At 43.6% G+C, this 13,332-nt stretch overlaps 2 protein-coding genes across 8 annotated transcripts in view; one reads left to right on the forward strand and one right to left on the reverse strand.

The window, feature by feature from the left end:
• LOC115153265 (protein FAM149B1) lies at positions 1–11,029 on the reverse strand. Of its 4 annotated transcripts, none has more exons than XM_029698522.1 (16): positions 10,546–11,029; positions 9,971–10,087; positions 9,597–9,744; positions 7,319–7,461; positions 6,771–6,929; positions 4,662–4,841; positions 4,262–4,443; positions 3,933–4,075; positions 3,389–3,511; positions 2,882–2,994; positions 2,404–2,631; positions 1,854–1,977; positions 1,621–1,746; positions 1,402–1,483; positions 1,170–1,307; positions 1–332 (listed from the first exon to the last, which is right to left on the reverse strand). In XM_029698522.1, exons 1-16 carry the CDS (start codon positions 10,590–10,592, stop codon positions 250–252), a joined length of 2,136 nt encoding a protein of 711 aa, XP_029554382.1. In that variant the 5' UTR covers positions 10,593–11,029; the 3' UTR covers positions 1–249. The 4 variants fall into 4 exon arrangements, with proteins under 4 accessions (XP_029554382.1, XP_029554383.1, XP_029554380.1 ...); XM_029698523.1 differs by having other exon boundaries at positions 2,867–2,994; positions 4,662–4,820; positions 10,546–11,028; XM_029698520.1 differs by having other exon boundaries at positions 2,867–2,994; positions 10,546–11,028.
• Positions 10,040–13,332, forward strand: part of ecd (ecdysoneless homolog (Drosophila)) — a 21,822-nt gene continuing 18,529 nt past the window's right edge. The window contains exon 1 of one of the 4 annotated variants that reach the window (XM_029698527.1): positions 10,040–10,124. The gene's annotated coding sequence lies outside the window, so the exon portion shown is untranslated. Of the gene's footprint in view, positions 10,125–11,326; positions 11,482–13,332 lie in introns of those variants that run through there. The other 3 variants (XM_029698525.1, XM_029698528.1, XM_029698526.1) reach the window with 3 other exon arrangements.

The following is a 13,332-nucleotide window of genomic DNA, read 5'->3' on the forward strand; positions in this document are numbered from 1 at the left end:
AGGTGGTAAATGAGACAGTTTACTATCTTTGGCAGCCAGGTAAGCGGAGAGTTCCAAAATACAAAAATAAGGCTCTCGAAAAAACAAAAAGCATCAATAAATAAAATCACCAAACAGTACATTGTACGAAAGATCTGCTTCTGTATAAAGTGTCGTTTGAGGGCACCATTGGGATTGGAAGCAGGGCTTGCACCCTGCTGTGCTGAGGAGTGTGGTTGGAGAAGGTGGAGGAGGGCGAGGTCAAAGCAGCTACAACCCAGGTCTGCTACTGCGGGACATGAAGCCACCCCGGTTGTGGGAGCTTGCTGGGACTGAAACAGGCACCAGTAGAGCTGAGAAGAGAGGCGATCAGGACAAAGAAGACAAGTGTTAATGAGCATTGATAGTTAATACTCAAATTCGTCTCCATTTGAAGATAACTACTTTCCTCGTAACCGGAGGCTACGACCGAACTCTCTCATGAACATACTTAATTACCAAACACAACCCAGCGACAGGTTTTATTAACGGAGTGGCCGCATATCTTTTTTTCACGGATTAAAGGTCCCGAAGCGTCGGGGCATGTGCGGATCACCATCCGTTCTGTGTATGTGCTTCTTTACCTCTACTTTATGCACACATTTGAGGTCTCCTTCCCTTCACATTTCCCACTGTCAATCGTGAATGATAATTTCAAGTTTTACCAACCATTTTATCTCAATCAGTTTCATGGGGATATGCATTTAGATCTTCTTGAGTTATACAGTGTTGTTTTGAATTAGCCTACAGTGGTGTTTTGAATGATGTTCAGTGAGCACATTTTTTTAGCAAATGGTGCAAACTGTAGCATAGCCTACCTGTGTATTTTGCCTAGTGGCGCGCCCTGTTGAGTTTTGGCCACATGAAAGAAAAATGCAGTGGTGTTTTTGTCTTACAGTAATGTTACACTATGAGTTTATATTATGTGATCTTGCAGACATTGATTCAGCTTTGATCTAACTTTATTAAACGAAACCTGTTCGCCAGAGTAGACTGTTCTTTACAAGTAGAGCAGAGAAAGCATAAAGTAGTGAATAAACACAAGTGCAGAAGCGTCGGGATCTTTAGTCTGGGTAAATAAGGGTCAGTGAAAAGTCAGATCCGCAGCCACAGCCTTTAAGAAATGATGAGGACCACTTAATGTGTCTGACCTGGGGGAGGGGCTTGTGTGTCAGGCTCCTCATTATCTTCAATGGGGGAGTGGCCCAGGGGGTGGTGGGCAAAGGAGTCCAGGAAGGAGGAGCTGCTGATGCCCAGACTGATGCCCGTCACTCCGATGCCCAGGGAGTCTGCCAGAATACCAGACAGAGACTCAATCAGTCGGTCTCAAAAATAAATGTGTAGAAAGTGTGTACAGTATGCAATGTAAAACGAGGTGCCCACCTGTACCCACAGATGCCCTGCCAGGACGTCCCTGTCCAATGTTGTCCAGCACCGTGAAGGAGCGGCGGTAAGGGGTGTCCGACTGCAACAGAACCCAGAGTTAAATCTCACTGACTGGGACGCAGGCAAACATATTCCACATTCATCCTTTACAAAATAAACCTACAAAATATACCTAAATCATGCTGTAGTGGTAATAATGTGTGACTATAGCCATACCCTGTAGGTGTGGGTGGTGTTGGGACGGGAGAATACGTCCAATTGATGAAGCCGATCCCGAGGAAGCAAACTACCTGCTTCATCTGTAACAGCACTGTGGGCACGACTGGACGAATCTCTATGCCGCTACACAAAATAGAATTGCGTTGTGTTATAAGCAGGTGATAGTAGTAAGTGTTTTATCAAGTCAGTTCAAGATGTACAACTAGTATGCAGTTTTACTCGTCCCATACCTGAGTAGGTCTGAAGTGCTGTCCAGAGTGCCTGGGCTCAGCGTCCCCTGTGCCGATGGGAGGAAGGAGTGTGTTCCTGCTCAGAGGCATCGGAGGAGAGGCCAGGTGGTCACTGGCTGTGGGTCTGGAGAGAGTAACAACTCTGTTCACCTTCCACGCTTTCTATAAAGTTACAGTCCGTTTAACATGGAGCAGACTGAAATCTCACTCCACACAAGGGTAAATGATATGCTCCACACAGATATTGTTCCACTCAAGGTTCATGACAAGTTCATCTGTTCGGGTACTTAGTCAGTCACACACACACACACACACACACACACACACACACACACACACAAAATTCCTCACAACCCTTCCCCTCCATTCTGCTGAACAGAATGCCACAAGGCACGAGTTAAAAGGCAAACCGCTTTCAAAGTAATCTCTCTGCACAGACGGTTCTCCAGCTTCAGAGCGACAGCAGAAGAAGAACGAGGGAGGGAGGGGTGTACATGGAGGAGGACAGGGACCAGATGGAGATTGGGTAACCCTCTTTAAGTTAACTCACAGGCGCGTCCCACGGATGACCTCATCCATGGAGCCAGCGGCACTGGACTGCGTAAGGCTGGGAACCAAGGGCAAAAGGGTGCGTGGAGGCGGGTTACGGCGTCTCGCCGACTGGGCAGGGCGGGTCAGGGAGGAGGAGCTCTGCTCTAGCACCCGGCGAGGACGTGGCTTGCTAAAAGGAATCACGATGGACCCTGGCCGATGGGTCATCACCCTCTCCTCAGGGTCCCTAAGAAGGAAAAGGAAGCAATTAACCTTTACTCAAAGTAAGATATGCATACACACCTACATATCCATAGCTAATAACCGTCTCTTCACCTCTTATTTAATAAGACGATAAGAAGTGATGAGTGGTTGACCCCTAGAGTTAGCTCCTAATGCTACACTCTACTAATAAAGATTCTTATACTAAATAATAATACTAATAAAAATTATTATAGTATCAGCATGAATATGATCAGTACTTATGATCTCCATACTGGGCTCTCTCCATCACTCCCAGGTTCCTCTGCTGCAGGGGGATGCCGTGGATGACTATGAGTTCGTTGAGGTTGTGATGCGTCACCGCCGCCTCTACTGGGACCCGACTGGACTGTAGGAGGGAGGGAGGCAGAAGGAGATAAGGAGTAAGAGTCATTCACCTAAAGTGGCCATTCACCTAATAAAACTACAGCCACCTCATTATCACTACGGACACTTGCACGTCACCTTAGCCCCAACTCAGCTTTTCTACATGCAACCAAGTGGAGAGGACCTACAACCACCCACTTGAGACCAAACAAACAGTTAGACAAAAAAGTAAATTAAAGCAAGTAGTAAGTAAAAGCATTCCAAAATTGTCATTGATACATTTTTTAAAAGACAGAGACGGGTGTAAAAAAAAACTAAAAAGTTGGTTAAGAAGTAAGAAAGTGACTAAAATTGGTTTGGTTTGAGTTATTCAACAGGCACAAGCACATTCAGTCTAAGAATGAATAAAAACATGCCGCTGTGGATGGCGTCGATCGGCAACATTTTGCCTCTAGGTGAGAGTTGCATACAGTGGATGATTTTTTCTGCTTTTTGGATTTCCGTCTGGGCTTGTGCTTTGAGCCCCTTGATTTTGTGGTCTTTGGGGGAAAAACGGATGACCAAATGAGAGAGAGAGAGAGAGAAAAGGATGTAGTAAGGAAGGACAGATTGGTGGTTAGAAGGGTGTGGAACAGACCAAGGAACAAGAAAGAGTAGGGGGCAAAAAGAAGGAAAGAAAAAAGGATTCAAGTTAATGAACTATCTGATAGCCTTAAAACAGAGTGAGAAAAACTCCTGACAGCAGGGGAAAACAATTCAGCATCAGTGTGTGACTGTGTTCCCAGTTTTGAGAACTAAGCCTAAACTCTCAAACTAATCTGAAGGTTATTGTAGAGTCCATTCACCGTGCTTACTAACATATCCTATTGATCTAAATCCTACATCCTAACAGTAGGATGTTCCACTCTGCGGGGAGGTAGAACCATTGGTGGGCCTTCTCCCCCCTCTCAGGTCACTGACCTGGGGTTGCGGGGTTCCTGTTAGCTGGGGCACCCTGCTTTGGCCCAGCCTGGGGAGCAGGGTAGGCAGTGTGGACAGGAGCAGGAAAGGGTTCTGAGCATCCGACTGGGATTGGTTGAAGTTCACTGCATTTTTCTCATCGTCTGTCAAAAAGAGGATGCAGAATACTGTCAACACAGGCTCAAGCAACAGATTATGCTGTGGGGATGGCATCATTTGGCAATGATGGATTTGTTGGTTTAAAAGTAAATGGCAAGTCTCTTTGTTGAGTAACAGAACACTAATGTATGACCCAGCATTGCCTATAAGACATTGCCCTATGGTTCTACCTGACACACAGCCCTCCCAGTGCCTGCGGACCAGCTCCTCCATCCAGCCAAACAGCTCTCGCCACACATCGTCAAACAGCAGGTCGAGGACTGCCTGTCTGCGACAGCGGTAGGGAGACACCGGAGGCAGGCCGTACCGCCGCCGACCAGCCCCCATGCACCCCCGCTCCCACTTGTCATCCCTGTAAAGGTCAAACCATAAATTAAACCATCAACACAACAGACCTGGGCAAAGTCATGTAAAATACTGTAAAATACTGAGCTTGGTTTAAGGTTACTTGGTAAAGTAGGCAAAAAGTAGGCAACAAGCTCAATCAAGTGCACCATACTGTAAAGTGTTTGAACTGCCCCTATAGATATACTGTAGGTTACTAAACAGGAGAGCTGGGAGGTGACCCACAAATCCCTGCAGTCAAAGGCCAGGTACTCCTCCATCAGGCCTTCAGCCTCGATCACCCTGGGCCTGTCATGACCTCTGGATCCACGGGGAGTACCAGGTGGGTGGTCAACATCCTCACTGGGCCTGGACAGCACAGCCTTCCAACCCTGCACACACAGACTGGACACACAAACACGGTTCCTAAAAAGCATCAGTCCTATTTTTTTGGCTAGCCAAAGTAGCCTAGCTAGCCTAGCCAGTACATGTACACCTTGCAAAAAATACAAAAAATAACACATATTACTTTATATATTTTTTTGGGGGGGGAGATGCCTGTTTTACATGTTATTTTGGCATTAATAAATGTCACATGAGTTTGCAAGCAATGTAAAAATGTTTTATTTTTTATGAGTTAATAAAGCCACATACAAACTTCTCTTTTTCGCTTTCTTGAGTAAGGCCTAGCTCAATGCTTTCTGTGGTGGTGGGGCAGCCAGCGGAAAATACGGAGCGTAGGTGTTGGTAACGTTCTCTAGTTGAGCCGTGATTGGCTCAGTGTTCTGTCACTCACTGGGACACTACGTCACCGCCAAATCTAAGGGTAGAGCTCGAAAATTCAAGCCCTTTGGGTGCTGCAATTAGAGTTACATTAGAAGTGCCCATCCAAGAAGGCTCAAGGTCATTGCCCACAGATAAAATGATATCAAACCACATATCTACAGCAGCTTTGATTGGACTGATCATGTCAACATCATACTTTTAAAATCTTGAATCAAGTCGACAATCTACTGGCAAATCTAGTAGTTTTAATCCTTGTCATATGAAGAGAAATAATGAAGTGAAATTATAGATAAAATGTATTGGACATTGGACATAAACATTACACAACAAGTTGGAGATTGCAAACTCAACAATGAGTGGTTTGGAAGGAATCAGTGGCTAACTGCAAGCATTTCAAAGCAATCACTAGCCTGCTATTCAGTGGAGTGGGTGTGTGGTCCCAATTCTGGGTTTAAAGGTCTCTTTTCCAAGCTTAAAATGATAAACATTCAACATTGTCCATGCTATCAACCCAGCATGATTTCTGCCGCGCTCTAAACAACTGTTAACTCGGAACTGGGAAATTTGACTTCAGTGAGTTCAAGACACCTGGGAACTAGCTAAAAAAGATAGGTTTGGAATGTTCATCCAACTCGGAATTGCAAGTCTGGAATTCGGGTCTCTTTCTAGAGCTCCGACCTGAAGATCACTGATGTCATCATGATTCGCCTTTGATTGGTAAACATACTAAGTGTATGTTGTGTAGTAAGCTGTTAATAGCCCATGTGCCTCACCTTAATAATTTGGTCCTGTTTCCCCTCCTAATTTCACCTACTGTTCTGACTTAGTGGTGCACATGTAGCCTATAGCCGGTTTTAGAGAATGTAATCATTGAATATTGTAAGAGCTTTCATTGTCTGCTTATATGCCCCCTTTATTTAACCCACGGTTCTGACTTGGTGTACAGGGAGAACACTGTAAGAACGGCCGTGTTCTGAATTCTGTCGCTGTACATTTTAAAAGTGCTGAACAAATAGTTATATTGAGTACGTCTGTCCTAGCTCGCTCATGAATGTCTTAATCGAAATTAAAGATTGCCTCTTATCCGCTTGGCGACCCCTTATGCCTTTGTTGGTACATCTCAATTGTTAGTAAAAACCACATTTGTTTAAGCAAGTCAGCCATATCAGCTGTGTTTTTTTTAAGGCATTAAATGAGGCTGAATGAACTGTTTCGCTGCCAGACAAGGCTCCACTGATAGCCAGGTGTAGCAGTGGTAAGGTGTTGGGACTGCTGTTGGGACAGCTTTATGTAGGCCCTACGTGTGCCACAGTTATATTGCAATTAATATATTGTTAAGTGTTGTGTTGTGTAGTGGGTTTGCTGGCATGCATCTAAAAAAACGTGGGGGGATTTGCCCCACCAAGATTTACATGCTAAAATCGCAACTGATGCCTTGTAACTTACACACGCTGACTTACTTAAGTTGACTTGCTGTTTGACAAGCCACACAGTATGTAGGTCACAAAACCACAAAGCAAACGGACATCCATAATTGATGGGTTAACAGCATCAGTAGTTAGTGCTCACTCTGTGCAGGGGCCAGGCTTGTCCTTGTCCTGGGGCTTGCTACTGATGCTGTCCTTTTGTCCAGCTGCACTGCTGCTGGCTGTCCCGGTCCCCTCCCCTGAAGTGGCGTACCACTGGAAGCCCTCGTCACTGGGACACACCAGCTGACTACCCAGGATCCTGTGGGTTCACATAGCAGGGTGGAGGGGGTCAAACAGTGATTACCACCTAAATGAATCCAACCGATAGGAAAATGTATTAAACCCCCCCCCCCCCCCAAACACACACTGAGACAATGGTTTATGATATCTTATTGGGAATGGGGCCCAAGGGCTTTGAGCCTATAATTATGTGGCAAGTAGTTTCTTCTCAGGTTTGAAAACAAATCTAAATCAGATTCATCTTAGGTACCTTCAAGTTGGACTGTTCTTTTAAGAGGTATCCCTTTATTGCACCCTAAGTACTTTCAGTGATACATTTGCAGGCGAGGAGTGGTGGAACAAGGCTAGAGTGGCAGTAATGTGTGACAGTGTGTGAGAAGTGAGGGGGGGAGTAGGGTGAGGACCCACCGTAGGTGAGGGAACCTGAAGGCCCACTGATGACACTCATCTTGCAGCCCCTGTAGATGCACCCCACCCTGCCCCTCATAAAGCTCCTCGTCAATCTCCTCAAACATCTGCTGCACCTGTCGCGACGCTGCCTTGTCAAATTCCTGAGGGATGGAGGGAGGGAGAAAGAGAGGTAGAGAGAGAGGAGGCCCTGAAGAGGAACACTATGACAGAAGGCAGTTGCTTTTAAAGCTAATCAAATATTAGCAGCACATCACTGAGTGTCGTTTATTTCACAGTAGGCTACAGTGTGCATGGCGATGGGCTCCTAGAACTCCCAGGGAACTGTGTATGTGGCAGTGTATGGGTGATCGTGCTGGAGTAAGTAGTATCACGTGCATATGTTTGTGAGAGAGAGTGTGTGCCTACACAGGCAGGTTGTGTTTACTGTACAATATAGGTTAGGACTATGACTCCTATGAGGCATTCTGAGGACATGGCGTGTAAATATATCATGGAGTTTTTATAAAGTTTCTGAGGGCAAGCTCTAAAAAGCTAAGAATCACCATGAAGTGAAACCATGCGGGAACTGACCTCTGCAGACAGAGTAGACTGTAAGTCATTACAATAAAATATGATAAGGCTAATTTAATGGAAATCTGTATAAAAGACTGTTGTAGCATTCAGCATGGCTAGGCCTAGCTAGTGCCTTCAGAAAGTATTCACACCCCTTGACTTTTTCCACATTTTGTTGTGTTACAGCCTGAATTTAAAATTGATTAAACTGAGATTGTGTCACTGGCCTACATACAATACCCCATAATGTAAAAGTTTGTTTTATTTTTTACAAATGAAATAAAAATGTAAAGCTGAAATGTCTTGAGTCGATAAGTATTAAACCCCTTTGTCATGGCAAGCCTATAATTGTTCAGCAGTAAAAATGTGTGCAATAATAGTGTTTAACATGATTTTTGAATGACTACCTCATCTCTGTACCCCACACAAGTCAGTTAAAAACAAATTCTTAACTACAATGACGGCCTACCGGGGAACAGTGGGTTAACTGCCTTGTTCAGGGGCAGAACAGATTTTTACCTTGTCCGCTCGGGGATTTGATCCTTACATATAAATATATGTAAGGTCCCTCAGTTGAGCAGCGAATTTCAAACACAGGTTCAACCACCAAGACCAGGGAGGTTTTCTAATGCCTCGCAAAGAAGGGCACCTTTTGGTAGATGGGTAAAAAAGAGCAGACACTGAACATCCCTTTGAGCATGGTGAAGTTATTAATAACACTTTGGATGGTGTATCAATACACCCAGTCACTACAAATATACAGGCGTCCTTTCTAACTCGGTTGCCGGAGAGGAAGGAAACCTCTCAGGGATTTCACCATGAGGCCAACTAGTGATTTTAAAACAGTTACAGGGTTTATTGGCTGTGATAGGAGAAAACTAAGGATGGACCAACGACATTGTAGTTGCGCCACAATACTAACCTAAATGACAGAGTTAAAAGAAGGAAGACTGTATAGAATAAAACTATTCCAAAACATGCACCATGTTTGCAATTAGGCACTAAAGTAAAACTGCAAAAAATGTGGCAAAGAAATGAACTTTACGCCCTGAATACAAAGCATTATGAATACACAACACAACACATCACTGACTACTACTCTTCATATTTTCAAGCATGGCTGTGGCTGCATCATGTTATGTTATGGGCAAGGATAAGGGAGTTTTTTAGGATAAAAATCAACTTAGAGCTAAGCACAGGCAAAATCCTACAGGAAAACCTGGTTCAGTCTGCTTTCCAACAGACACTGGGAGACAAATTCACCTTTCAGCAGGACAATAACCTAAAACACAAGGAGATGCTTACCAAGATTAAATTGAATGTCCCTGAGTGGCCTAGTTACAGTTTTGACTTAAATCGCCTTGAAAATCTATGGCAAGACTTGGCTGTCTAACAAAGATCAACAACCAACTTGACATGAATAATGTGCAAATATTCTGCAATCCAGGTGTGCAAAGCTCTTAGAGACGTACCCATAAAGACTCACAGCTGCAATCACAGCCTGTTTTCACTTTGTCATTATGGGGTATTGTGTGTAGATGGGTGAGAAAAAACATATATTTAATCCATTTTGAATTCAGGCTGTAACACAACAAAATGTGGAATAAATCAAGGGGTATGAGTACTTTCTGAAGGCACCATAAGCACTTGAAAATACTCAGAACATAGGGCAATTGAATGGTAAGATTCAGACAGCCAGCTGAGAAGGTGAGGCGAGACTCACATCATAGCCCCAGGAGAAGACAGAGCTCCTCTCTGTAGAGATACCCGTCCCTGTGTAGCTGTGGATACCAGACCAGGACCGCGTCGTGTCTCCAGTAGTGGCCGTTGGACAATCTGACCGGCGAGAGGCTGCAGATGTCGTCTCCGGGCTGCAGAAGAGGACAGACATTGTTTACATGTTGCTGTACATTAGTGTTGTGTGTTGTCGAGTGTGTGAGGGAATAATTTAGACCAGATTATGTAACTAACTGGCTACCTCCCTCTTTTTTGTCTCCTTGGCTTCACGCATCTAAACAGGATATGTGAAAGCAAAATTGCTGCTCCCTACAAGTGTACTTGGTATCGCCCGCCCGATTCTTTGAGAACAGGTCCTACCTGTTGTAAGTGGAGACAGCTTCCTGAAGGTCATGGAGGAGGCGCTGGGGGAGGAAGTCATCGTCTACCTCCTCTGGGAGAGGGTGATGGTCAAGGCTGCTTCGGGATATGCCCCGACTGCAGAGAAAGGAAAATACAGCTTTATTAAATATGAGTAAGCAATAGCATCGATAGATACATGGATATATCATTCTAATACTATAGTAGGTTGCTATGTATTGTTGTAAAAATACACTAATCCCAAACAAACAAGGAGTGAAGCATGAGGTGGGACTTTACATAATCAATTTAAAGCATTAAACATTATCCCATCCCATCCCTTTGTGTAGGGAGGCAACTGACCTTGGTGTGACAGATGGGCTGTAAAAAAATGTGATCTGATCAATACATTCTCCTTTTACATTGTCCTACGATCATGGACTGTGCATTAGCTAACGTTAGCTATTACTTACCAACAATGTAGCGTTAGTCAATCTAGGTTAGCTAGCTACCAAATCAGTATCTCGAATGACAGAAATTACTGTTAGCAAAGAATGATAAGCTTGGTCATTAGCAAACAAGCTTGCTTTACTTACATCTCAAGATTGTGCGATACTGGTCTCCTACTGTATCGCGAAATCATTATCCTTTTCCGTTTTTATCGGCTCATGCCCTCCTGAGTGTCCCCTCTCGTCGTGCATCCCTCTGATTCCTGTCCCCACTTTGTCTTTTGGAAGAGGTTTGCCATTTTTCCCCCGCCGGCAGGTCAATACGTACACACTTGCAAGATAGCTAGGTACTGTAACGTTAGCTAGCTGGCCTCGTTGTTACTGAACTTATTGAGGCTAACAGTAATTGCAGCTAACTTGCTAGCTAGCTAACTTAGTTACTCTAGAAAACTGAGAAAGAGAAGTATTGATCTACAATATAATACTTCAAACAAACCGTGGCCTAAAAATAAAGTATTTTATGTTTCAGCGCAAGTGTAATAATATATACCAATATTACAGTATCCATTACCACTAAAGAGGATTATCACAACAACAAGGATGTTATGGACACCCAATCCATTGGCCTGATGGGAAATGTATTTCAATCTAGTCTAATATGACCTTTCTCGTTAACATAAAAGACTACAAATCCATATGCTCTGTGCGATTTTCCTATCGCGCTCCTAAATTATATCCGTCTGTCACCGGGGAATTTTGGCCACACATAATTATTTAGATATTTTTTTGTAATTCCACATTTTATGTACATTTTACAAATGTTATATTGATTCGTTATACGTTTGGTCAATATTTAAACGTTTAAAGCACATTTTCATAGCAGTAAACAATTATTTCTGAGATAAATCCGTTTCATATAGGAACCATAGTAAAACTAGTTTTACAGCCGAGATGTATTAATGGTAGGACAAAAATTGTCTTAAAAACAGCATGAGAACGACAGAAGTTCACGACTAATTGTAATTTTATTGGACTCCGTCTTGAAGACCAACGTTACATCAGATACATAATAAACAAGGCAAGGTAATACCTCTGTCAGAACTGTCACTAACGTGGTTTTATCATGACTAGAATAGTATCGCGCTAGCTAGCTATCAGTCCAGTTTGCTTACTTTTATTGTCATGACTTCATTTGCAAATATCCTGTACTTTTTAGTTTAGGCCTATACATTGAAGACTTCGAGAGCTCAAGATAGCATGTGATCAATTTCAGTTACATAAGCAAACAGTTAGCTAGCCTAATTACATTATACCGTGATAGCAAGGTCTCCAGAGGCATGTCCAAACTAGAACCCTAGAGTTTACTTTAACAGTTAGCTAGCGAATCATTACATTAATCGGTAAGACGAGCTGAATAGTTTATTTTCCTATAATTCAATTAGCTATCATTCAAATGTCATTGTACATAGTGCAGTCAAAGTATTCATACCACTTGACTTTTTCCACATGTTACGGCTTTATTCTAAAATGGACGAAATTGTTTTCTTAATCTACACACTACCTCATAATGAAAAAGCAACACTTTTTTTTGTTTGTTTTTTTGTTTGGATCAAAAATAAAAACCTGATCACAATTATTCAGACCCTTTACTCAGTACTTTGTTGAAGCACGTTTGGCAGCGATTACATCCTTGAGTTTTCTTGGGAATGACGCTATTAGCTTGGCACACCTGTATACGGAGAGTTTCTCCCATTCTTTACTGAAGATCTTCTTAGGCTATGTCAGGTTGGATGGGAAGCTTTTCTGCACAGGGGGTTAAAGTCGGTACCAGAGTGCCAAGTCTAGGACAAAAAGGCTTCTCAACAGTTTTTACCCCCAAGCCATAAGACTCCTGAACGGGTAATCAAATGGCTACCTGGGCTATTTGCATTGTGTGCCCCCTCACAACCCCTCTTTTACGCTGCTGCTACTCTCTGTTTATCATATGCGTAGTCACTTTAACTATACATCCATGTACATACTACCTCAATTGGGTCGACCAACCAGTGCTTCCGCACATCGTCTAACCGGGCTATCTGCATTGTGTCCCACCACCCGCCATCCCCTCTTTTACGCTACTGCTACTCTCTGTTCATCATATGCATAGTCATTTTAACCATATCTCCATGTACATACCGGTTAGTCAGGCTGATTGAGGTAGTGTCTGTATGTAGCCTTGCTACTGTTATTTTTCTGTCTTTTTACTGTTTTATTTCTTTACTTACCTATTGTTCACATAATACCTTTTTTCACACTCTTGGTTAGAGCCTGTAAGTAATCATTTCACTGTAAGGTCTACACCTGTTTTATTCGGTGCACGTGACAAACTTTGATTTGTGCTCTTGCTGGGCCAGGTCTTAAGTGCTCTTTTCATCAAGGATCTCTTTACTTTGCATCTCCACAGCATGAGGCTGCCACAACCATGCTTCACCGTAGGGATGGTGCCAGGTCTCCTCTAGACGTGATGATGGCGGTCAGGCCAAAGAGTTCAATCTTGGTTTCATCAGACCATAAATGTTTGTTTTGTGGTGAGTCTTTTAGCATCCTTTTTGTGCCTTTTCCTGATGAGTGGCTTCCGTCTGGCCACTACCATCAGGCCTGATTGGTGGAGTGCTGTAGAGATGGGAGAACCTTCCAGAAGGACAACTACTTCCACAGAGGAACTCTGGAGCTCTGTCAGGTTCTTGGTCACCTCCCTGACCAAGACCCTTTTCCCCCGATTGCTGAGTTTGGCCTGGCGGCCAGCTCTAGGAAGGGTCTTGGTGGTTACAAACTACTTTCATTTAAGAATGGATGCCACTGTGTTCTTGGGGACCTTAAATGCTGTAGATATTTTTTTGGAACCCTTCCCTAGATCTGTGCCTCGACACAATCCTGTCTCGGAGCTCTACGAAC

Source organism: Salmo trutta, chromosome 18 (assembly GCF_901001165.1).
Source record: "Salmo trutta chromosome 18, fSalTru1.1, whole genome shotgun sequence".
NCBI classification, from domain to species: Eukaryota; Metazoa; Chordata; class Actinopteri; order Salmoniformes; family Salmonidae; genus Salmo; species Salmo trutta.